General features: G+C 44.2%; 1 protein-coding gene and 1 non-coding gene across 4 annotated transcripts in view; both read right to left on the reverse strand.

Annotated features, from left to right (window-relative positions):
• Positions 1–22,893, reverse strand: part of LOC128698329 (zinc finger and BTB domain-containing protein 8A) — a 59,133-nt gene extending 36,240 nt beyond the window's left edge. The window contains exons 1-3 of one of the 3 annotated variants that reach the window (XM_070104463.1): positions 21,535–22,893; positions 17,422–17,617; positions 5,004–5,210 (exon numbers count right to left, since the gene is read on the reverse strand). In XM_070104463.1, the coding sequence (XP_069960564.1) occupies positions 5,004–5,210; positions 17,422–17,617; positions 21,535–22,602 (1,471 nt within the window). In that variant the 5' untranslated portion in view covers positions 22,603–22,893. Of the gene's footprint in view, positions 1,913–5,003; positions 5,211–11,443; positions 14,393–17,421; positions 17,618–21,534 lie in introns of those variants that run through there. The other 2 variants (XM_053790524.2, XM_053790525.2) reach the window with 2 other exon arrangements.
• TRNAL-CAG (transfer RNA leucine (anticodon CAG)) lies at positions 6,119–6,202 on the reverse strand. Its single transcript has one exon. It is a non-coding gene; the product is annotated as a tRNA-Leu (tRNA).
• Positions 22,894–25,189: the final 2,296 nt, after the last annotated feature.

Genomic DNA, 25,189 nt, shown 5'->3' on the forward strand with positions numbered 1-25,189 from the left:
GAGATCGGGGGCGAGCTGTTTTCATGTCCACTGTTTTATTCTCGTCCTACTGAAGAGGGTTTCTCAGGTCGAAATAGCTTAAAAGAAGTGGGTGGGTGGGGTCGGAACCTCCTTAAAAAGTCCATGCCTTGCCACGGGTTCCAATCCCATCCACTAGAATGTACAGAATCCTAATGATTATAATCATTTTTAAAGGGGTGGATCAGTAAGCCAGTGGAAGGCCTCGGTCAGACGACCAAAAGCTCCATTTTCGGGTCATCATATAACTAAGACCAGCATCAGGAAACATCGTTTCCTGATAAACCTGACCTAATCTAACTTAGAATGTACATCATCAATTACCATCGCCTAGAATCGCTGATTCTTTCCCCAAGTCTCCAGCCCATGTGGACTTCACCTGTTCACCAGCATGTGTATGTATACGTATATACACGTATGTGTATGTATATGCAATAAGACCACAAGACAATATGTAAAATAACCAGAGTGAAATCCAAAGGCTCTCGGAATATTACTGTTCAATGCGACTATTTGTATGTGCATGTATTTATATGTGTATTTCAAGTTAAATATGGATAGACCTTGAGAACTTAAGTTGTGAATTATGTACACAACTTTGTGAATTATGTACACAACTTTGTGAAATGGTTATGTAAGCAAGAGTGGATTCAAGATATGAGGTTACATTTTATGTAGTAGTAGTAGTAACAACAGTATTAGTAGTGGTAGTAATAGTAACAATAGTAGTAGTAGCAGTACTAATACAAGTAATGGTAGGTATAGTAATGCAAGTGTATATATGGCTGTGTTGGTGGTTGGTGTATATGGCTGTGTTGGTGGTTGGTGTATATGGCTGTGTTGGTGGTTGGTCTATATGGCTGTGTTGGTGGTTGGTCTATATGGCTGTGTTGGTGGTTGGTCTATATGGCTGTGTTGGTGGTTGGTCTATATGACTGTACTGGTGGTTGGTGTATATTCCTTGACCTCCTTCCCTTCCAGTAAGACATTACGGAGTTACGTTGCGCTAGACCGCACATAGTGACACTAGGCCAAACTAGGCCAAGCTAGGCCAAGCTAGATAGCTTTTTCAGTGACACTGAGAATGCTGGAAATGGTATATAATATCGACACGTAGATTAAAATACGCGTGCAACAGTTGGGTCTCTATTGTGGAAAAGTTTGGCCTACACAGTAGGCGAAGATGGTGTTACAGTCTTTCAACCTCGTTGTAGCCGCGTTGAGGTGGTCAGTCCCTCAGAATGGAGAAGAGTTCAACTTCGCATCGTTCCAGATTCCAGGCTGAGGGACTGACCCCCCTTCTCAAGACTATTACTTCGAGGTTGATGGCCTGATCACACCTTTTACATCACTAAATCTGTCTGTAGCACTTGCTACTGACCTACTGGATCACGGCTGCGCTATCCAACACTTGTAATAACACTGGGTAATTAAGTTGTAATACACTCACTACCACACGTCAACTTTACCCAACTTTGTACTTATATCTGTTTATTTTACCGTGAAATCTGACAGCAATTTGAAAACGATCGCACAAGCCTTACAAGTACACATCCGCCAAAAATACATGAATTTGACAAGTTACAACCTTGACAAAGTCTTGTTTATAAAAGCAAATCCAGATTTAGATTTTGTCATGGTCTAGCTAGAAAGGTGATCCCTCATGTGTAAGGCTGCCCGATTTTTACACAATGCCGCTTTCACTATATTGTGAAATTCTGATTTCAGTGAGGTGCTTCTTAATAAAGTCAAACTGGGGAACTTAACGACACAGAGGCGAAGCCACCAACTTGTCTAGTGTTTAGAGCAACAAGGGAAGTGCCTAGTGCAATGAGATGTACCCCTGGCACTACTGTAGTGACCAGAGTGTGTGGGTGCGACCAGTGCGGGGAGAAGGCGGACACTGCGCCACACACTAGAGCGCAGGAGCCTCACCCTCCTGAACTCTTGGTTCTTCTAGAAAAGCGCTTTTGATGTAACAGTTATTAGGATAGGTGACCTGTCATTACGCTGCCGGAATAATAAAGTGAGCGCAGAGGGAGAGAGTGGCAGTGTGGCACAGCAGTGCCTTACGTAACTCGGTAAGTTATGCGCGCGCTGCGGCCTGCGCAGGAATCAATACATTGTTCATTACCGCGCCAAGCTGACGCACCACGCACCCTGCGACACACACACACACACACACACACACACACACACACACACACACACACACATACACACACACACACACACACACACCAGTTTGGAACCCACACCTAGCCAAGCACGTGAAGAAACTAGAGAAAGTGCAAAGGTTTGCAACAAGACTAGTCCCAGAGCTAAGACGTATGCCCTATGAGGAGAGGTTAGGGGAAATCAACCTGACGACACTGGAGGACGGAGAGATAGGGGGGACATGATAACGACATACAAAATACTGAGAGGAATTGACAAGGTGGACAAAGACAGGATGTTCCAGAGATTGGACACAGTAACAAGGGGACACAGTTGGAAGCTGAAGACACAGATGAATCACAGGGATGTTAGGAAGTATTTCTTCAGCCACAGAGTAGTCAGTAAGTGGAATAGTTTGGGAAGCGATGTAGTGGAGGCAGGATCCATACATAGCTTTAAGCAGAGGTATGATAAAGCTCACGGCTCAGGGAGAGTGACCTAGTAGCGATCAGTGAAGAGGCGGGGCCAGGAGCTCGGACTCGACCCCTGCAACCTCAACTAGGTGAGTACAACTAGGTGAGTACACTCACACATACTAGCGAAGAGGCGGGGGCCAGGAACTGTAACTCGACCCCTGCCACCACAAATAGGTGTGAGTACACACAAGAATCCCAATGCAAATAAGCCACTGGGCTATCACAGATAATTTACACACGTTACTATGCATGATAATTGGACTTAGGTGTACAAGTACCTAAATAAACTTACACAGGAGCCGAGTCTCGACCCCTGCAACCACAATTAGGCGAGTACACACACTAAGGAGTTACATAAGGCTAGAACTAGGGAAGAATCATGTTCACGAAGTAACAAGGTCGCGCCGGCCTCTCAGGATAAATGTTAACCAAACTAAAGTAATAAGAAAGAATTGCCGAAATAAATCTAGTGGTTGTAATCATGATCATAATTTTTAAAGTGGTGGAGTGGTAAGCCAGTGGAAGGTCTCTGTCAGATGACCAAAAGCTCCAGGTGTGCGTCATCACATAATTAAGATCCTCGTCAGGAAATACTTGTCCTGTTTCATGACCAACCTTACCTAACCAAGCCTAACCTAACGAAACCGAACCTAACCTAACCTAGCCTAACCAAGCCTAACCTAACGAAACCGAACCTAACCTAACCTAGCCTAACCTAGCCTAACCTTACCTAACCTAACCTAACCTAACCTAACCTAACCAAGCCTAACCTAACGAAACCTAACCTAACCTAACCTAGCCTAACCTAACCTAACCTTACCTAGCCTAACCTAACCTAACCAACCTAACCTAACGAAACCTAACCTAACCTAACCTAACCTAACCTAGCCTAACCTTACCTAACCAACCTAACCTAACCAAGCCTAACCTAACGAAACCTAACCTAACTTAACCTAACCTAACCTAACCTAACCTAACCTAACCTACCGCCTACAGGCTGGGTATGAGGTGCACCATACAGATATTACAGTAACAGCTGCCACTGACCACACTCCATTACTTCTGCGCATGTAGACAACATCCGCAGAAGTAATGGACTTGAATGTCTCCGGGTGTATATAAACATCTCAGTTTATGTACACATCTCAAGGTATATACATATCCTAGAGTAAGAGCAACAAGGACACAGGGAAAGTTTGGATTGATATATTAAACACTGCGCTGTGTTATTCCTCTTGCGGCTGTGTTGTTCATTATCGTTCATGATGACTATGAATGTATATACATATCAGTGAACACACACACACACACACACACACACACACACACACACACACACACACACACACACACACACACACACACACACACACACACACAGGGACAGGATGTTCCTGAGATGGGACACAGCAACAAAGGGCCAAAATTGGCAGTTGAAGACTCAGATGAGTCAGAGTGATGTTAGGAAGTATTTCTTCAGTCATAGAGTTGTCTGGAAGTGGAATAGCCTAGAAAGTGACGTAGTGGAGGCGGGAACCATACATAGTTTTAAGACGAGGTATGATAAAGCTCATGGAGCAGGGAGAGAGAGGACCTGGTAGAAATCAGTGGACAGGCGGGGGCCAGGAGCTTAGTTTTGACCCCTGCAGTCACAAATAGGCGAGTACATCTCAGTGTATACATCTGGGACACTGGCCTCCAGTATAATAAAACTATTATGGTAAGTATCCCCAATTAAGCATAATACAAGGTGTGCATGTTGTGACACTGGCCTCCACCTCTGATGGAAGACACTGGCCTCCACCTCTGATGGAAGACACTGGCCTCCACCTCTGATGGAAGACACTGGCCTCCACCTCTGATGGAAGACACTGGCCTCCACCTCTGATGGAAGACACTGGCCTCCACCTCTGATGGAAGACACTGGCCTCCACCTCTGATGGAAGACACTGGCCTCCACCTCTGATGGAAGACACTGGCCTCCACCTCTGATGGAAGACACTGGCCTCCACCTCTGATGGAAGACACTGGCCTCCACCTCTGATGGAAGACACTGGCCTCCACCTCTGATGGAAGACACTGGCCTCCACCTCTGATGGAAGACACTGGCCTCCACCTCTGATGGAAGACACTGGTCTCCACCCCTGATGGAAGACACTGGTCTCCACCCCTGATGGAAGACACTGGTCTCCACCCCTGATGGAAGACACTGGTCTCCACCCCTGATGGAAGACACTGGTCTCCACCCCTGATGGAATACAATGGACTTACTTCAGCTGGAAATCGTAGATCCTCAACTCTGCTGGAAACTCCACTGCTGGAAGACATGGAAAGCCTAGCAGATGCACTTACTGTTCGAGACGAGCTCTGCACTTTGCTGGAAGACATTGCTTTTGATATCTTGAGGGTCGTGAAGGTAATCCTCATCCATGGATTGCTCAGTATCCATAAGACTGACTCCCAGACCCGTGTCCTCATCTTCAGCCTCGCCTGACCCCTCAGTCTTCCCCTCAGAGCTACCACACGTCCCTCCAGACAGTCGCTCCACCAGATCAGGCACTGCGAACAAGATTGTTTAGTTAATGGGGTTTAAAGCCTATTGACAAAAATGGCACACGTTGTTCCGATATTGAAAAAAATGTCATAAGGAAGACCCTTTTAAATTCAGTGGACCTCAACCTTCCTACACAAGTGGGCCACATTTGATGGCCAAATGTTAAGAAATTAGAGAAAGTACAAAGGTTTGCGACAAGGTTAGTTCCAGAGCTAAGGGGAATGTCCTATGAAGAAAGGTTGAGGGAAATCGGCCTGACGACACTGGAGGACAGGAGGGATAGGGGAGACATAACTACATACAAAATACTGCGTGGAATAGACAAGGTGGACAGAGACAAGATGTTCCAGAGATAGGACACAGAAACAAGGGGTCACAATTGGAAGTTGAAGACTCAGATGAGCCACAGGGAAGTTAGGAAGTATTTCTTCAGTCATAGAGTGGTCAGGAAGTTGAACAGTCTGGCGAGCGATGTAGTGGAGGCAGGAACCATATATAGCTTTAAGACGAGGTACGATAAAGCTCATGGAGCAGGGAGAGAGAGGACCTAGTAGCGACCAGTGATGAGGTGGGACCAGGAGCTGAGTCTCGACCCCTGCAACTACAATTAGGTGAGGCTAGTACAGCGTGGACCTGCTAAATACATGGACCAGCGGTTACAGTTCCCGTCCATTCTTACTTTTACAACTTACCGGAAGTGAGAAACGGACGTTCTTCTATTTATATCAAACTAAAACAAGAAAACCCGTTGAACCCGTAGGATTATACAGCGCCTATGGGGTGAGGAGGATGGAATGTATTCTGGCCCAACTCAGGAACCGGATCACAGATCCAATACCCTAGATCAAGAGCCCCTCACCTGAGACGGCCATCTTTCGTCAATATCAAACTAAGAAAAACAGTAAAAACACCATGTCAGAAGTGGGATTCGAACCCACGCCCGGAAGACCGGACTGCGACCTGAACGCAGCGCCTTAGACCGCTCGGCCATCCTGACAGACTTACGTTTGTAATGTATACCTTCATATTGATGCTTCTATGTTGACCTGTAGTACAAAGTGAACGTTGTAATATATTTACTACCAGTACGTGTATAAGGTATACAAGTACGTGTACAAGGTATACAAGTACGTGTACAAGGTATACCAGTACATGTACAAGGTATACAAGTACGTGTACAAGGTATACCAGTACATGTACAAGGTATACAAGTACATGTACAAGGTATACAAGTACATGTACAAGGTATACCAGTACATGTACAAGGTATACCAGTACATGTACAAGGTATACCAGTACATGTACAAGGTATACAAGTACATGTACAAGGTATACAAGTACATGTACAAGGTATACAAGTACATGTACAAGGTATACAAGTACATGTACAAGGTATACCAGTACATGTACAAGGTATACAAGTACATGTACAAGGTATACAAGTACATGTACAAGGTATACAAGTACATGTACAAGGTATACAAGTACATGTACAAGGTATACAAGTACATGTACAAGGTATACCAGTACATGTACAAGGTATACCAGTACATGTACAAGGTATACAAGTACATGTACAAGGTATACAAGTACATGTACAAGGTATACAAGTACATGTACAAGGTATACAAGTACATGTACAAGGTATACCAGTACATGTACAAGGTATACAAGTACATGTACAAGGTATACAAGTACATGTACAAGGTATACCAGTACATGTACAAGGTATACAAGTACATGTACAAGGTATACAAGTACATGTATAAGGTATACAAGTACATGTACAAGGTATACAAGTACATGTACAAGGTATACAAACATGTACAAGGTATACAAGTACAAGGTGTACAGTACAAGGTATACAAGTACATGTACAAGGTATACACGTACATGTACAAGGTATACCAGTACATGTACAAGGTATACAAGGACATGTACAAGGTATACAAGTACATGTACAAGGTATACAAGTACATGTACAAGGTATACAAGTACATGTACAAGGTATACCAGTACATGTACAAGGTATACCAGTACATGTACAAGGTATACCAGTACATGTACAAGGTATACAAGTACATGTACAAGGTATACAAGTACATGTACAAGGTATACAAGTACATGTACAAGGTATACCAGTACATGTACAAGGTATACCAGTACATGTACAAGGTATATAAGTACATGTACAAGGTATACAAGTACATGTACAAGGTATACAAGTACATGTACAAGGTATACAAGTACATGTACAAGGTATACCAGTACATGTACAAGGTATACAAGTACATGTACAAGGTATACCAGTACATGTACAAGGTATACAAGTACATGTACAAGGTATACCAGTACATGTACAAGGTATACCAGTACATGTACAAGGTATACAAGTACATGTACAAGGTATACCAGTACATGTACAAGGTATACAAGTACATGTACAAGGTATACAAGTACATGTACAAGGTATACAAGTACATGTACAAGGTATACAAGTACATGTACAAGGTATACAAGTACATGTACAAGGTATACAAGTACATGTACAAGGTATACCAGTACATGTACAAGGTATACAAGTACATGTACAAGGTATACAAGTACATGTACAAGGTATACAAGTACATGTACAAGGTATACCAGTACATGTACAAGGTATACAAGTACATGTACAAGGTATACAAGTACATGTACAAGGTATACAAGTACATGTACAAGGTATACAAGTACATGTACAAGGTATACCAGTACATGTACAAGGTATACAAGTACATGTACAAGGTATACAAGTACATGTACAAGGTATACCAGTACATGTACAAGGTATACCAGTACATGTACAAGGTTTACAGGTACATGTACAAGGTATACCAGTACATGTACAAGGTATACCAGTACATGTACAAGGTTTACAGGTACATGTACAAGGTATACCAGTACATGTACAAGGTTTACAGGTACATGTACAAGGTATACCAGTACATGTACAAGGTATACCAGTACATGTACAAGGTATACAAGTACATGTACAAGGTATACCAGTACATGTACAAGGTATACAGGTACATGTACAAGGTATACAGGTACATGTACAAGGTATACAGGTACATGTACAAGGTATACCAGTACATGTACAAGGTATACCAGTACATGTACAAGGTATACAAGTACATGTACAAGGTATACAAGTACATGTACAAGGTATACAAGTACATGTACAAGGTATACAGACCATAGCTGACATCAGTGACATACTACTATATAGAAAGTCCCTTGTTATGCTGAGCATTTCCCGTAAATTAGGTCAGTTTTGTCCCAGGATGCGACCCACACCAGTCCACTAACACCCAGGATGTGACCCACACCAGTCCACTAACACCCAGGATGTGACCCACACCAGTCCACTAACACCCAGGATGAGAACCCACACCAGTCCACTAACACCCAGGATGTAACCCACACCAGTCCACTAACACCCAGGATGTCGCACACACCAGTCCACTAACACCCAGGATGTGACCCACACCAGTCCACTAACACCCAGGATGTAACCCACACCAGTCCACTAACACCCAGGATGTAACCCACACCAGTCCACTAACACCCAGGATGTAACCCACACCAGTCCACTAACAGCCAGGATTTAACCCACACCAGTCCACTAACACCCAAGATGTGACCCACACCAGTCCAATAACACCCAGGATGTAATTCACACCAGTCCACTAACACCCAGGATGTGACCCACACCAGTCCACTAACACCCAGGATGTGACCCACACCAGTCCACTAACACCCAGGATGTGACCCACACCAGTCCACTAACACCCAGGATGTGACCCACACCAGTCCACTAACACCCAGGATGTGACCCACACCAGTCCACTAACACCAAGGATGTGACCCACACCAGTCCACTAACACCCAGGATGTGACCCACACCAGTCCACTAACACCCAGGATGCCACCCACACCAGTCCACTAACACCCAGGATGTGACCCACACCAGTCCACTAACACCCAGGATACCACCCACACCAGTCCACTAACACCCAGGATGCCACCCACACCAGTCCACTAACACCCAGGATGCCACCCACACCAGTCCACTAACACCCAGGTATAATTTAACAAATCTACCAGGACAACTGTTGCAAAACTCTGACCAAAGCTCAGACCTCCACAACACAACTGACCAAAGCTCAGACCTCCACAACACAACTGACCAAAGCTCAGACCTCCACAACACAACTGACCAAAGCTCAGACCTCCACAACACAACTGACCAAAGCTCAGACCTCCACAACACAACTGACCAAAGCTCAGACCTCCACAACACAACTGACCAAAGCTCAGACCTCTACAACACAACTGACCAAAGCTCAGACCTCCACAACACAACTGACCAAAGCTCAGACCTCCACAACACAGTTGTCATCACAGATTTGTTAAGTTATACCAAGAATTAAGTAAAGATCCTGGACGTCACCTTACCAAACTAAGCAAGTGTACTGGTAATTATGTACAAGGTAGATTATAGTGGAAAAATGAATGTTATTAAAAGACAGAGGAACTTACGTGCCTCTTAAGCGAAATAAAGTACAAATCTTAGAAAGGTTAAAGAGAGAGAGATATTAGTTCCATTCCTCGGATCAAGAGCCCTTCACCAATATCAAAGTCAGCTATGCAACAACTTTCACAATCCGCAAGGTTATGCTTTCTTATATTCACTGGGGAGCGATAAATCCGTAGGGGTCATACAACGCCGGGTAGAATGAGAGGTAATCACGGTCAAAGAAAGGATAGCTCCACTTCCTTGCATCAAAACATCAATAGAAATGTGCGTCTTGTGAATATTTCAGTTACCGCTCTAGCAACCTCTGGCGCAAGCTTCGAGGATATAAACGTCTCCTGCTCACCTAGCAGTAAATAGGTACCTGGATCCTAGTCCAGGGTGGAACATAGCAGAAACATCTGGTGCCCCAGCAGTAAATAGGTACCTGGATCCTAGTCCAGGATCGAACATAGTAGAAACATCTGGTGCCCCAGCAGTAAATAGGTACCTGGATCCTAGTCCAGGGTGGAACATAGCAGAAACATCCGGTGCCCCAGCAGTAAATAGGTACCTGGATCCTAGTCCAGGATGGAACATAGTAGAAACATCTGCCCCAGCAGTAAATAGGTACCTGGATGTTTGTTGACAGTTGTGTAGGGCCGAGCAGTCAGAATTTATAACCTACTTAGGTCTAAAAATATAGGTTATGCAGTAGGAACAGTTGGGCAAACTAATTTAGGAACAATTTAATATAATTTTAATTTATTGTAACTGTCTTACTGTGTAAATTAATTAGGATAATACACAAATAACCCGCATATAGGAGAGGGGGGGGGGCTTACGACGACGTTTCGGTCAGACGTGGACGATTTACAAGTCGGACCGTAACGTCGTGGTAAGCTCCTGTCTCCTATATCGCGGGTTATTTGTGTATTGTTCCAGTCACGGTATTGTGCCTTTTTCTTCTCTACTTGGGATAACCCAAACCCAGACAATACATTTTGTAAGGACGACTTTCTACCCTAAATAAGACTATCATCACTCACGAAATCGTAATGACACGATTGTAAACAAATCATACCACGGGTGGGGTTAGAACCCGAGGTCAGAGAGTCTCAAAACTCCAGACTGTCGCGTTAGCAACTGGACCAGCTAGCCACAATAAAATTCGTCCAACTAGGTATATTTCTACACCATAGGTGTAGAAATATACCTAGTTGGACGAATCTTCTAGAATGTACAGCATAGGACCGTAGACGTGGCTTATATACTGTAGTCAGGTGAGGTGAAGCAGGAGGAGGCGGGGTCAGAGTGGTACCATCCACTAGTCTAAGTAGGTCTTTACTAAGACCTGCCTAGCAGGAAGTAGTAGGACCTGGATAAGTCAGAAAGACCTGCCTAGCATAGGCCAGTAAGACCTACCTAGCGTGGAACAGTAGGACCTACCTAGCATGAAACAGTAGGACCTACCTAGCATGGAACAGTAGGACCTACCTAGCATGGAACAGTAGGACCTACCTAGCATGGAACAGTAGGACCTACCTAGCATGGAACAGTAGGACCTACCTAGCATGGAACAGTAGGACCAACCTAGCATGGAACAGTAGGACCTTCCTAGTAAGACAGTAGACCTGCCTATTACAATGCTTCTCTATTCTCATCTTTCTATGCAACACTCACCTGCCAACCTGTGTTCTTTCCACTGGGTCTTGCGTCTCAAGTTCTTCCAAAAAGTTCGAAGTTCATCCATATCCCGAGCTACAAAGCTCCTGCCGGAGGCGGCGATGGTAGCGTTGTACCTCTTAGTTACTTCCCTCCAGGCTTCCTGTTTCTCCTTCAAGAGGTGGCGGTCTAAAGACTTATTTTCCATCAAATCCATCCGGGAGGCGATCAAAGACAGTATCAATTGTTTCTCTGGTTCAGTGAAGTTTGGTTTGCGAATCCGTCGTAGGGGCGGAATACTACGGTAAGATTGCTTCGGTACGTAGCAGGGAACTCGAGGTGGCTGCGAGGTTGCTAACTCCTGGGTAACGAGAGTTCCTTCTGCGGTACCTCCATCTGCCTGTTCGGTACTGGCCGACTGACGAAGTAGCTGAGAGCGTTTTGTCTTTGTGGTGACGAGTGTTCCTTCTGCAGCAGTACCTCCTGCGTCTGCATGCTTGGTACTGGAAGCCAGCTTTACGTTATCCATTTCCACTTTCTGTAAGCCAATACCTGACTTATATCCAGTACTAAACTATTGATTTTTAAATTTCTTGAACGAATTTGTAATCTCTAACCGGTTTGTAGTTATAAATTGAGACTTCACTTATACTTCGACTACAGAAACTCAATTATAACTCTTAAGTCATCCAATGCACAATATAAAACCTGGCAGCGCATGTTTCTCGCGCTGACTTCCAGAGGATCGAACCTTCACTACTTGGCCAGAGTCACACAGGTTAACTCACCACTTACATAAATACCGTCCGCATGGACCAACCTATTATTATTATTATTATAAAGGGGGAAGCGCTAAACCCGTAGGATTATACAGCGGACCAACCTATAGAATGTATCAACACATGCGTTTCAACTCCATCTTCCGTAAAATGTATAAATTTTCCGCTATTTTATACCGCACAAATTTGCATCATAACGAACGCCAAAGAAATAATTAACTGTTGCCAAAAGAATTACAGCATTACGAATTCCAAGTTATTTTTTTCAATGTTACATCACACTTTTTAAACAAGGGAACTGTAGCTTAAATGTTCCGAGTGAAGATACGAGGCGTTGTGGTCAACTCAGAGGTCAGGGTTCAATCTCCACACTAGAAGACGTGTGGGTAAGTCACCTTATACCTGCTGACCCTAATCACCAAGCAGTATTTAGGTACATGGGTGTTAGTAACCTTTTGGTAGGTGCATCCTGGGCAGGGCGAGATGGGCTTCACTTTACACTTGTCCCTATTCACCTTGCACTAAATAGGCACTTAGAAATAATCCAGACGTTCTGGGCTATGCTTGGTTACCAATCCTCAGACGTTAATAATAGCAAGGCAATCTTGGTGTAGCCTGGTAGGGAGGTACCTTGCTGTAGCCTGGGAGGTAGGTACCTTGCTGTAGCCTGGTAGGTAGGTACCTTGCTGTAGCCTGGTAGGTAGGTACCTTGTTGTAGCCTGGTAGGTAGGTACCTTGTTGTAGCCTGGTAGGTAGGTACCTTGCTGTAGCCTGGTAGGTAGGTACCTTGTTGTAGCCTGGTAGGTAGGTATCTTGCTGTAGCCTGGGAGGTAGGTACCTTGCTGTAGCCTGGTAGGTAGGTACCTTGTTGTAGCCTGGTAGGTAGGTACCTTGTTGTAGCCTGGTAGGTAGGTACCTTGCTGTAGCCTGGGAGGTAGGTACCTTGCTGTAGCCTGGTAGGTAGGTACCTTGTTGTAGCCTGGTAGGTAGGTACCTTGCTGTAGCCTGGTAGGGAGGTACCTTGCTGTAGCCTGGTAGGGAGGTACCTTGCTGTAGCCTGGGAGGTACCTTGCTATAGCCTGGTAGAGAGGTACCTTGCTGTAGCCTGGCAGGGAGGTACCTTGCTGTAGCCTGGCAGGGAGGTACCTTGCTGTAGCCTGGTAAGGAGGTACCTTACTGCAGACTGGCAGGAAGGTACATTGCTGTATCCTGGTAGGTAGGTACCTTTCTGTAGCCTGTTAGGTAGGTACCGTGCTGTAGCCTGGTAGGGAGGTACCTTGTTGTAGCCTGGTAGGGAGGTACCTTGCAGTAGCCTGGTAGGGAGGTACCTTGCTGTAACCTGGTAGGGAGGTATCTTGCTGTAACCTGGTAGGGAGGTACCTTGCTGTAACCTGGTAGGGAGGTACCTTGCTGTAGCCTGGCAGGGAGGTACCTTGCTGTAGCCTGGCAGGGAGGTACCTTGCTGTAGCCTGGTAGGCAGGTACCTTGCTGTAGCCTGGTAGGTAGGTACCTTGCTGTAGCCTGGTAGGAAGGTACCTTGCTGTAGCCTGGTAGGTAGGTACCTTGCTGTAACCTGGCATGGAGGTACGTTGTTGTAGCCTGGCAGGTAGGTACCTTGCTCTAGCCTGGTAGGGAGGTACCGTGCTGTAGCCTGGTAGGTAGGTACCTTGCTCTAGCCTGGTCGGGAGGTACCTTGCTCTAGCCTGGTCGGGAGGTACCTTGCTCTAGCCTGGTCGGGAGGTACCTTGCTCTAGCCTGGTAGGTAGGTACCTTGCTCTAGCCTGGTAGGTAGGTACCTTGCTCTAGCCTGGTAGGTAGGTACCTTGCTCTAGCCTGGTAGGAAGGTACCTTGCTCTAGCCTGGTAGGCAGGTACCTTGCTGTAGCCTGGCAGGTAGGTACCTTGCTCTAGCCTGGTAGGGAGGTACCTTGCTGTAGCCTGGCAGGTAGGTACCTTGCTGTAGCCTGGTAGGGAGGTACCTTGCTCTAGCCTGGTAGGGAGGTACCTTTCTCTAGCCTGGTCGGGAGGTACTTTGCTCTAGCCTGGTAGGTCGGTACCTTGCTGTAGCCTGGTAGGGAGGTACCTTGCTCTAGCCTGGTAGGGAGGTACCTTGCTCTAGCCTGGTAGGGAGGTACTTTGCTGTAGCCTGGCAGGTCGGTACCTTGCTGTAGCCTGGCAGGTCGGTACCTTGCTGTAGCCTGGTAGGGAGGTACCTTGCTGTAGCCTGGTAGGGAGGTACCTTGCTGTAGCCTGGTAGGGAGGTACCTTGCTGTAGCCTGGCAGGTCGGTACCTTGCTGTAGCCTGGCAGGTCGGTACCTTGCTGTAGCCTGGCAGGTCGGTACCTTGCTGTAGCCTGGCAGGTCGGTACCTTGCTGTAGCCTGGTAGGTAGGTACCTTGCTGTAGCCTGGCAGGTCGGTACCTTGCTGTAGCCTGGCAGGTCGGTACCTTGCTGTAGCCTGGCAGGTCGGTACCTTGCTGTAGCCTGGCAGGTCGGTACCTTGCTGTAGCCTGGTAGGTAGGTACCTTGCTGTAGCCTGGCAGGGAGGTACCTTGCTGTAGCCTGGTAGGTAGGTACCTTGCTGTAGCCTGGCAGGTCGGTACCTTGCTGTAGCCTGGCAGGTCGGTACCTTGCTGTAGCCTGGCAGGTCGGTACCTTGCTGTAGCCTGGCAGGTCGGTACCTTGCTGTAGCCTGGCAGGTCGGTACCTTGCTGTAGCCTGGCAGGTCGGTACCTTGCTGTAGCCTGGCAGGTCGGTACCTTGCTATAGCCTGGCAGGGAGGTACCCTGCTGTAGCCTGGCAGGGAGGTACCTTGCTGTAGCCTGGTAGGTAGGTACCAGGACGCAGGATGATGCACCTAACACTACCTTCCCTGACTTGGTTGACTAAGATCAAGACTCCAACAAACTGACACACCCTCCAAACGAATTCTTTTTATTTCTCTCCTCCAACATTACCTTTCTCAAGTTTACATTATCATAATAATTAACTAACTACTGGTTCTCATTCTAAGATAGAAAAAATATCTATATCTATAGATTTTATAGAAGAATAAGAAATATACGTCTGGCAACTGAGCCAGAATGACTAACTTAGACCGTGTCAAAATGATTCGCTTCAATTTAACACTAATCAGTGTTTCCGCTGTGTATTTAACTTACCCAGGGAAGCTAGAGTAGTTTTTGCTAAGAATTATATATTTAACGAAAAGAATAACAGCCGGAGAGAAGAATATAAGAGAAAAAAATATTGATCCCGTCCGCGGCGCATGGAATGCTACCGTGGTGGCCTGAACCCTGGAACTAACACCGATTAATTTGATCCAGTTTTATTGATTTCTCGTTTATTAAACTCGCTATTATATATTTTTTGATACTCACGAGTTAGTTGATACATAAATGACACATAAAATAGGCAATAAGAGAGGAAGAAGTGAGAAAAATGGAGTTATTACGAGGCTTGGCGCTGGTAAGCCTCAGCAACACAGTTGTCTGCATAAGTAATTATTCCAATATTACATGCAATGCCACTCCTTGGATCAAACCTGATCACTTTCCATTCCCCCAATGTGCTCTATAACCCCTACGGGTTTAGAGTACCCCCACAATTACAATCTCTAGTACAATATATTACCCTAGTATTTAATAATTTAATTTTCAAAGGTTATGGACGGAGTATCGAGCCTTCAGGATTCCTTGTGACCCGTACGGGTCTAACGCTTCACTTAAAATATAAAAAATACATCCGAATCATTATCCTTATAGGTCAGTGGTAGAACGTCTGCTATCAAGGAAAGGGACCAGAGTTCAATACCCGGTGCAGGTCCAAACTTATTGAAGCCTATGTTTATCTTGTTAAAATGTTCTTCTGTATTGACTCAGGTGGCATCTGGGAACCTCGTAGGTCATATAAGTAATAATTTAGGGGGGGAGCGCTAAACCAACTGGGTTCAAGTGTCAGGAAACACTTGTCCTGTTTCCTGACCAATCTTACCATCATATAACTAAGACCAGTGTCAGGAAACACTTGTACTGTTTCCTGACCAATCTTACCATCATATAACTAAGACCAGTGTCAGGAAACACTAAACCCACTGGGTTCAAGTGTCAGGAAACACTTGTACTGTTTCCTGACCAATCTTACCATCATACAACTAAGACCAGTGTCAGGAAACACTTGTACTGTTTCCTGACCAATCTTACCATCATATAACTAAGACCAGTGTCAGGAAACACTTGTACTGTTTCCTGACCAATCTTACCATCATATAACTAAGACCAGTGTCAGGAAACACTTGTACTGTTTCCTGACCAATCTTACCATCATATAACTAAGACCAGTGTCAGGAAACACTTGTACTGTTTCCTGACCAATCTTACCATCATATAACTAAGACCAGTGTCAGGAAACACTTGTACTGTTTCCTGACCAATCTTACCATCATATAACTAAGACCAGTGTCAGGAAACACTTGTACTGTTTCCTGACCAATCTTACCATCATATAACTAAGACCAGTGTCAGGAAACACTTGTACTGTTTCCTGACCAATCTTACCATCATATAACTAAGACCAGTGTCAGGAAACACTTGTACTGTTTCCTGACCAATCTTACCATCATATAACTAAGACCAGTGTCAGGAAACACTTGTACTGTTTCCTGACCAATCTTACCATCATATAACTAAGACCAGTGTCAGGAAACACTTGTACTGTTTCCTGACCAATCTTACCATCATATAACTAAGACCAGTGTCAGGAAACACTTGTACTGTTTCCTGACCAATCTTACCATCATATAACTAAGACCAGTGTCAGGAAACACTTGTACTGTTTCCTGACCAATCTTACCATCATATAACTAAGACCAGTGTCAGGAAACACTTGTACTGTTTCCTGACCAATCTTACCATCATATAACTAAGACCAGTGTCAGGAAACACTTGTACTGTTTCCTGACCAATCTTACCATCATATAACTAAGACCAGTGTCAGGAAACACTTGTACTGTTTCCTGACCAATCTTACCATCATATAACTAAGACCAGTGTCAGGAAACACTTGTACTGTTTCCTGACCAATCTTACCATCATATAACTAAGACCAGTGTCAGGAAACACTAAACCCACTGGGTTCAAGTGTCAGGAAACACTTGTACTGTTTCCTGACGAACTTTACCTAACCTTCAATTCCCTGGATGAAGAGCCTAAGGACTTACCTGCAATAATCTCCTCAGGCTGGGTGTCGAGCAGTGTAGGTGTAGGGGCAGAGAGAGGCGCCAGAAAGTGTGTGAAGGGTATATCAGTGGTAGGACTAAAACGTAGTGTCGACGTGCCCACCGTGGGTATCTTGCCTGACAAATCTTCTCTCAGTGGGTATTTAGCTTGACGTACTCGTCTCCTTGCCAGATTATCCTGCAGAGAAGATACCTTGTGGATTTAAGAGCATAAGCAAGAAGGAACACTGCAGCAGGCCTACTGGCCCATGCAAGGCAGGTCCAATTCTCCCACCGGCTTAAGCCAATGCCTTAACCTAGTCAGATCAGTCACATTCACTTAAGGAGCACGGCATCTGACCTAGTAGCACAAGCTAGTCAGGTCCAACTCACACCCACTCATGTATTTATCCAACCTATTTTTAAAACTACACAACGTCTTCATGATCGTAAAGAAAAAAACTGAAACATTTTAGCCATTAATAAATAACAAAAAGGCACAATACCGTCCACGTCGGACCGAAACGTCGTCGTAATCTTCTCTCTTTTATGTGCGGTTTATTTGTGTATTTTAGCCATTAACAAGATGGCGTCCACCTGTATGTTATATATATATATATATATATATATATATATATATATATATATATATATATATATATATATATATATATATATATGTCGTGCCGAATAGGCAGAACTTGCGATCTTGGCTTAAATAGCAACGCTCATCTTGCCATATAGGACAAATGAAAATTTGTGTATGCAATAATTTCTCCAAAATCATTCTGAACCTAATTAAAAAAAATATATTTTTATTGTGTTTGTTTAGTATTAAATTATTGTAAACGTATCTTAAATATATTTAGTTGGGTTAGGCTAAAATAAATTGTTCATGTTATAATAAGGTTAGGAAAGTTTTCTAAGATTCTTCTGGTGCAAAATTATAAAATATTACACTAACATTAATGAAAAAAATATATTTTTAAACGTATAAGAGAAAAGTTTAGAAAGGACAAAATTTTAAATGAGTTTTTGCTAATTGACCAGTTTTACATATTCGGCACGACATATATATATATATGCAATAAGATCACAGTAAACAGGTGATTTCAAAATATGCAAAACAACCACTCTGAAAGAATAGAGAAATTCCAAGCGCTTTCGTGACTACTCACATTATCAAGGAACTATGAAAGTGAAGCATCCAAGGAAGCTATATAAGGGGTCTGGCCAGCACCTCACTATCAGATCCCACAACGGTTAAATACCTGACGCGCGCCGACCCAACTTGGATAGGTCCTTGGCACAACTCACCCTAGGGTAGGGTAGAATAGTTTGTGGGGTGAGTTGTGCAAAGGACCTATCCAAGTTGGGTCGGCGCGCGTCAGGTATTTAACCGTTGTGGGATCTGATAGTGAGGTGCTGGCCAGACCCCTTATATAGCTTCCTTGGATGCTTTACTTTCATAGTTCCTTGATAATGTGAGTAGTCACGAAAGCGCTTGGAATTTCTCTATTCTTTCAGAGTGGTTGTTTTGCATATTTTGAAATCACCTGTTTACTGTGATCTTATTGCATATATATATATATATATATAAAATATATATATATATATATATATATATATATATATATATATATATATATATATATATATATATATATATATACTCATGCATGCTCGGGTAAAATGCCTATACTTATAATTATAATTTTTAAAGTGGTGGAGTGGTAGCCAGTGGAAGGCTTCGGTCAGATGACCAAACGCTCCAGCTGTGGGTCATCATATAACTAAGACCAACGTCAGGAAATACTTGTCCTGTTTCCTGACCAGTCTTATTTGACCTAATTAGGTCGCCTACTGTGTGGGCGAAATGCAGTCAATAAAGGGTCACATTATGCGCTAAACTCGTATGGGGTCACAAAGCCCTTAAGGAATAGGAGGCGGCCAGGTTCGATCTAATAGGAACGTAGCTCCAGTTCTTTGAATCAAGAGCCCTTCACCGGCACCTCCCTTGACGGGGGGTAGACAGTTGTACAATTAGCCCATTCATGAAGGAGCGCTAAACCAGTGGGGGTTACAGTGCCTCGGGAGTGGGAGGTAATCAGGATCGCTGCAAGGGTGGAGAGGGCAGGTACAATTACTGAGTTCAAGAACCCCTCTCACAGCATCAAGGACCCCTCTCACAGCATCAAGAACCCCTCTCACAGCATCAAGAACCCCTCTCACACCACCAAGAACCTCTCACACCACCAAGAACCCCTCTCACACCACCAAGAACCCCTCTCACACCACCAAGAACCCCTCTCACACCATCAAGAACCCCTCTCACACCACCAAGAACCCCTCTCACAGCATCAAGAACCCCTCTCACACCATCAAGAACCCCTCTCACACCATCAAGAACCCCTCACACACCATCAAGAACCCCTCTCACACCAAGAACCCCTCTCACACCATCAAGAACCCCCCTCACACCATCAAGAACCCCTCTCACACCATCAACATACAACCACCCATATTTTAAAATAGGAACGTCAGCAAACTATTGATGGACCAATTTTTAAAACGGTTTAAACTTAAGTCATAAACATTTGTCAGTTAACAGAGGAATGGACGGGGACTCGAACCGCGGTCCTGGCATATACAGATGGATCACGGTTCCAGTCCTCGTTCATTTATCTATTCAAATTTAAGTTAAGGTTAGTAAATCATTGTTAATATGGGATGAAGTTGGACAAACTTACTTAAAACGTACATAGGAAGTGCGGGTTTGGCAATAGAGTTGTAATAAAGTTGGTAGAATTACCCACAATATGTAAAGTAAAAGGACACAAGTGCAACTAATGTGACATTTATTGTGGCAACGTTTCGCTCTCCAGGAGCTTTATCAAGCTTGATAAAGCTCCTGGAGAGCGAAACGTTGCCACAATAAATGTCACATTAGTTGCACTTGTGTCCTGGCAATAGAGTTGTAGACGAGTGGATTTTTGTGGTTATATAGCACCTGGGGAATAGGATTCAGAGATATTTTATGTATGTACACTTTCCAGACATAATTATATACATCTTAGGCAGTGTATATGTGGTGCATAGACAAGAACGCCAGAAAGAGCACTACACTAGGCCCACTGGCCCATGCTAGGCAGGTCTAATTCGCACTAACCGTGTACCTATCCACCCTGAATGTGTCCCAATCATCCACAATGTATCTCACTACCAGCATTACCTCTACCACTACTATATCCACTTCCACTATATACACTGGCTCCCTTACCTTCGTGTGTTAGTGTGACTAGTTAATGACCCAAAGTCGTCATAATTTCTTTTCTATGTGCGTGTTATTTCTGTATTTCAGGCTAGTGTACATATGTAGATATTGACAATATATATCTGTTGGGTTGCATAATGAGACACCCGTACACAAGCGTCTCATTTAACGTGTCGGTTTTTATATCTCAGGCTGTGTATATAATATCCGGAGAATTACACTGAGCAGCTCTCAGCTGCTTTAAATGGCATGTACCTACGTTATAATCATGGGGGAGCGCTAAACCCGTAGGGATTATACAGCTGTAGAGGAAGGGGAATGGAAGGTATTCAGGCTTAATTCAGGGAACCGGAGCACAGATCCAATTCTCCAGATCAAGAGCCCCTCACCAGCATCAAGGAACCTCCCTTGAGGGGACTAAAATACAAGAATCCGTACGTATTGCATTTTGTTATATACTAAACTTAGTTTTAAGTTACGTCATGTATATTAAGTGTTTCAGTCCTTGAAGTTATATTTAGAATTGGGTCTACATTAGCCCATCGGAGCTAATATAGCCCCATCGGAGCTAATATAGCCCCATCGGAGCTAATATAGCCCCATCGGAGCTAATATAGCCCCATCGGAGCTAATACAGCCCCATCGGAGCTAATATAGCCCCATCGGAGCTAATATAGCCCCATCGGGGCTAATATAGCCCCATCGGAGCTAATATAGCCCCATCGGAGCTAATATAGCCCCATCGGAGCTAATATAGCCCCATCGGGGCTAATATAGCCCCATCGGGGCTAATATAGACCAGATGGGTCTTAAATATTCTTAATGACTATATATATATCTACCTGTTCTGCTCGTATTTTGTGTTTCTGTGCCAATATACAAGCAAGAGTGGAGGGAGCCACACCAAATCTATCTGCGACGGCACTCTTCCTCTGGCCTCCCTCCACCGCCTCAATCATGGCTAGTTTTTCCCCAGCTGTGTAAGACTTGCGGCGTCCTCGCTCACGTGTGTACATCTTCATGCCTTGGGAGGGCTGAGGGGCTGTGTTGGGGGGAGGAGTGAGCACTTTCTGCGCAGCAACAAGGTTTCTGGTGGCGCTGGTGGCTATGTTGGTGGCTAGACGGGGGTTCAAGTTGGCAGAGACAGTGGTGAGGGTGGCACATCCACTAGTTTTGCTGCTAGTTGAGGTTCCTGGGAGAATAACGTATCTCCCAGGTGGAAGTCCAGCTGGGAGTAGAGGTATGCCAGGATTCCCAGCACCCATGCTGACTATTAGAGGCATATTAGTGCCTCTAATGCCCCCTCCTAGCACACGTACCCCCCCGACTCCAGCAGTCAGAGTGGGCACCTTAGCTATTGCCGGTCGTGCAGTTTTAGGCTTGATTTGTTTGTCTTCTTTCATCTTTTTAGACTCTCCCTTCACCGTCTTGTCATCTTTACTTTCCGAACTCTCGCCAGTTTCTGTCGATTCTTTAATTAAACGGATTTTTAAGGTTTTTTTTTCCTGTTTCTCGTCACTTGACTTTCTAGTTTCTAAATCTTCAGAGGCGACGCTATAAACTTTGTCAATTTTGAAACATGACTCCTCACCTTCACTTTCTTTTTCATATTCAAACATCTCATTATCATTAATAATGATACTTGGGTCAGGTTTACTAGTTTTATCCATGTTTTTCCCCTGACCCTGAGCCAGGTCAATGGCTGGTCTAGGGTCACTCTCCTCGGTCACAGGTCCATTATTACTCGTAATTACCGTCTCACTTGCTAAATTAGCAATTATCACCTTCTCGCTGTTCCCTGGTTTATCCTCCATCTTTGCGGGGTCATTTTCCCCATGCTGGCTGTCTTCCGCCACATTTTCGACGGTGACCTTGACCCCTTCAAGTGCACCTGACCTATTTTTAGACATGGTGAAGTGTCTACCGGCAGACGGTAATAGTTATCTCAGCAACAGCAATAACGAGGTAGTTATTGATCTAATGGTCGTCTATCTGGTATCGATTAACCCTCTGGTATCTTGGCGAGAGTCACCGGTCGACTTACAACTGAAAAATGAGAATAAGAAGGTTAAAAATAAGTCTTGGTTAATATTGGTAGCGCACAGTACACCGTCAAGAAGGTCTGGGTGACTGGCGTTGGTCTCTGCTGCTGTTGTTTGCGGACCCCGTCCACGAATCTGACTTGAAAGCTGAATGCTGATTGGTCGCCAGAGCGAACACTAGCGAATGTTACACAGCGCTCCATTTCGTTATAGGCGCGACGGGCATGCGCACTGGCCCGCCCGCCATTACTGCTCCATAAAGCCATAGAGCGACGCGCAGCTCGCCCAAAATACCACACCAAATTACCCTCACTCAGGGGATTTAATTTCCTAACATAACCATCGCCCCATCAACTCTATATCATCATTTATACACTCATAAATATATTTTTTTTCGTAAGGACAAGGATAAATTACATAAAATATTATCAGGGAGGAGGAACAAGGCAGCGTAAGACAGTGGACATGTACACTATCATCCACCCCAACTTTATCTCCCATATATCTCCTCCTTCCTCCCCATTATCAATTATCTCCCTACACACACCTTTATTCCAAAGTTCACTCTATTCCAAAATCACATTAACAATCGGAGAATGTGACCAGGTAATGCATGTGAACGATATTAAATGAGACGTGACGAAGGTGTGGGGAATTCTGAGTAGGTCGGGCGTCCTGTTGCCCAGGTGATGCTGACAGAAATACTGGCATTTTCAAGGTAATATCTCTCATTATAACATTATATTATCTATATATAATGAGAGGAAAGTATTACCAATATTCCTTGTTCAGTATATCATCGTAGGATTAATATCACTGAAATATTTAAATTATTAACTAGTATACTGCAGCAATGTTTGGCCCTTGTAGTTTAGCGCTTCTTTTTTGATAATAACTCATATACTCAAGGTAAATATATCTAATTTTAACTTAACTTTAACAATAATAATGTTAATATAATGATAATATATGTATGTATATATATCAGGACAAGAAAATATGACCAGTATTCATTTTTTTTGTATTATTCCAGTTTATCTATGTATATACTGCTATGTATGATAATCTATGTATATATGTATACCTGAATAAGCTTAATTAATTAGGATAAACGTAAATGTTAAAAATATTAACTGACAAATACATGTACAGGACACGAACCGCTGCTTATAACGCGTGTTTATGTATTACCGGTAGACTCGTGGCTTCAACCAGGTACTGGATAGGTACCTGAAGTTGGTACCTGACCAGCCGGGTTGTGGCTCGTATGTTGGATTACATGCTGCCAGCAGTAACAGCCTGGTTGATCAGACCCTGATCCACCATGAAGCCTGGTCACAGACCGGGCTGCGGGGGCGTCGATCCCCGGAACTCTCTCCAGGTACACTCCAGGTACACTCCAGGTAAACTCCAGATACACTCCAGGTACACTCCAGGTAAACTCCAGGTAAACTCCAGGTACACTCCAGGTAAACTCCAGTTAAACTCCAGGTACACTCCAGAATGAACATTAAAATGGTATAAAATACCGACAGATTGTTAGGTAAGACACATATGCAACAGTTAGGTATCTTTATTTTGAAACGTTTCGCCTACACAGTAGGCTTCTTCAGTCGAGTACAGAAAAGTTGATAGAAGCAGAAGATACTTGAAGACGATGTAATCAGTCCATCACCCTTAAAGTTTTGAGGTGGTCAGTCCCTCAGTCTGGAGAAGAGCATTGTTCCGTTGTCTGAAACAATATGAAGTTGAAGTGACAGAATCGGGCCTTATATAGTCCCAGGAGGTGAGACATAGGTTGATTTGGGAGGGCAGGTCCTTCTCTTACCTAACAATCTGTCGGTATTTTATACCATTTTAATGTTCATTCTGTCAGACACTGCAACACAAGGGTATCTTGGTACAGACCATCTACTTCGACAACCTCTACTAGTGAGAACGGCTGGGTTTGAGAAGGACCTGCCCTCCCAAATCAACCTACGTCTCACCTCCTGGGACTATATAAGGCCCGATTCTGTCACTTCAACTTCATATTGTTTCAGACAACGGAACAATGCTCTTCTCCAGACTGAGGGACTGACCACCTCAAAACTTTAAGGGTGATGGACTGATTACATCGTCTTCAAGTATCTTCTGCTTCTATCAACTTTTCTGTACTCGACTGAAGAAGCCTACTGTGTAGGCGAAACGTTTCAAAATAAAGATACCTAACTGTTGCATATGTGTCTTACCTAACAACAGGTACACTCCAGGTAAACTCCAGGTACACTACAGGTAAACTCCAGGTAAACTACAGGTACACTCCAGGTACACTCCAGGTAAACTCCAGGTACACTCCAGGTAAACTCCAGGTAAACTCCAGGTACACTCCAGGTAAACTCCAGGTACACTCCAGGTAAACTCCAGGTAAACTCCAGGTACACTCCAGGTACACTCCAGGTAAACTCCAGGTACA

The sequence above is a fragment of the Cherax quadricarinatus genome, chromosome 92 (assembly GCF_038502225.1).
Source record: "Cherax quadricarinatus isolate ZL_2023a chromosome 92, ASM3850222v1, whole genome shotgun sequence".
Classification (NCBI taxonomy): Eukaryota; Metazoa; Arthropoda; class Malacostraca; order Decapoda; family Parastacidae; genus Cherax; species Cherax quadricarinatus.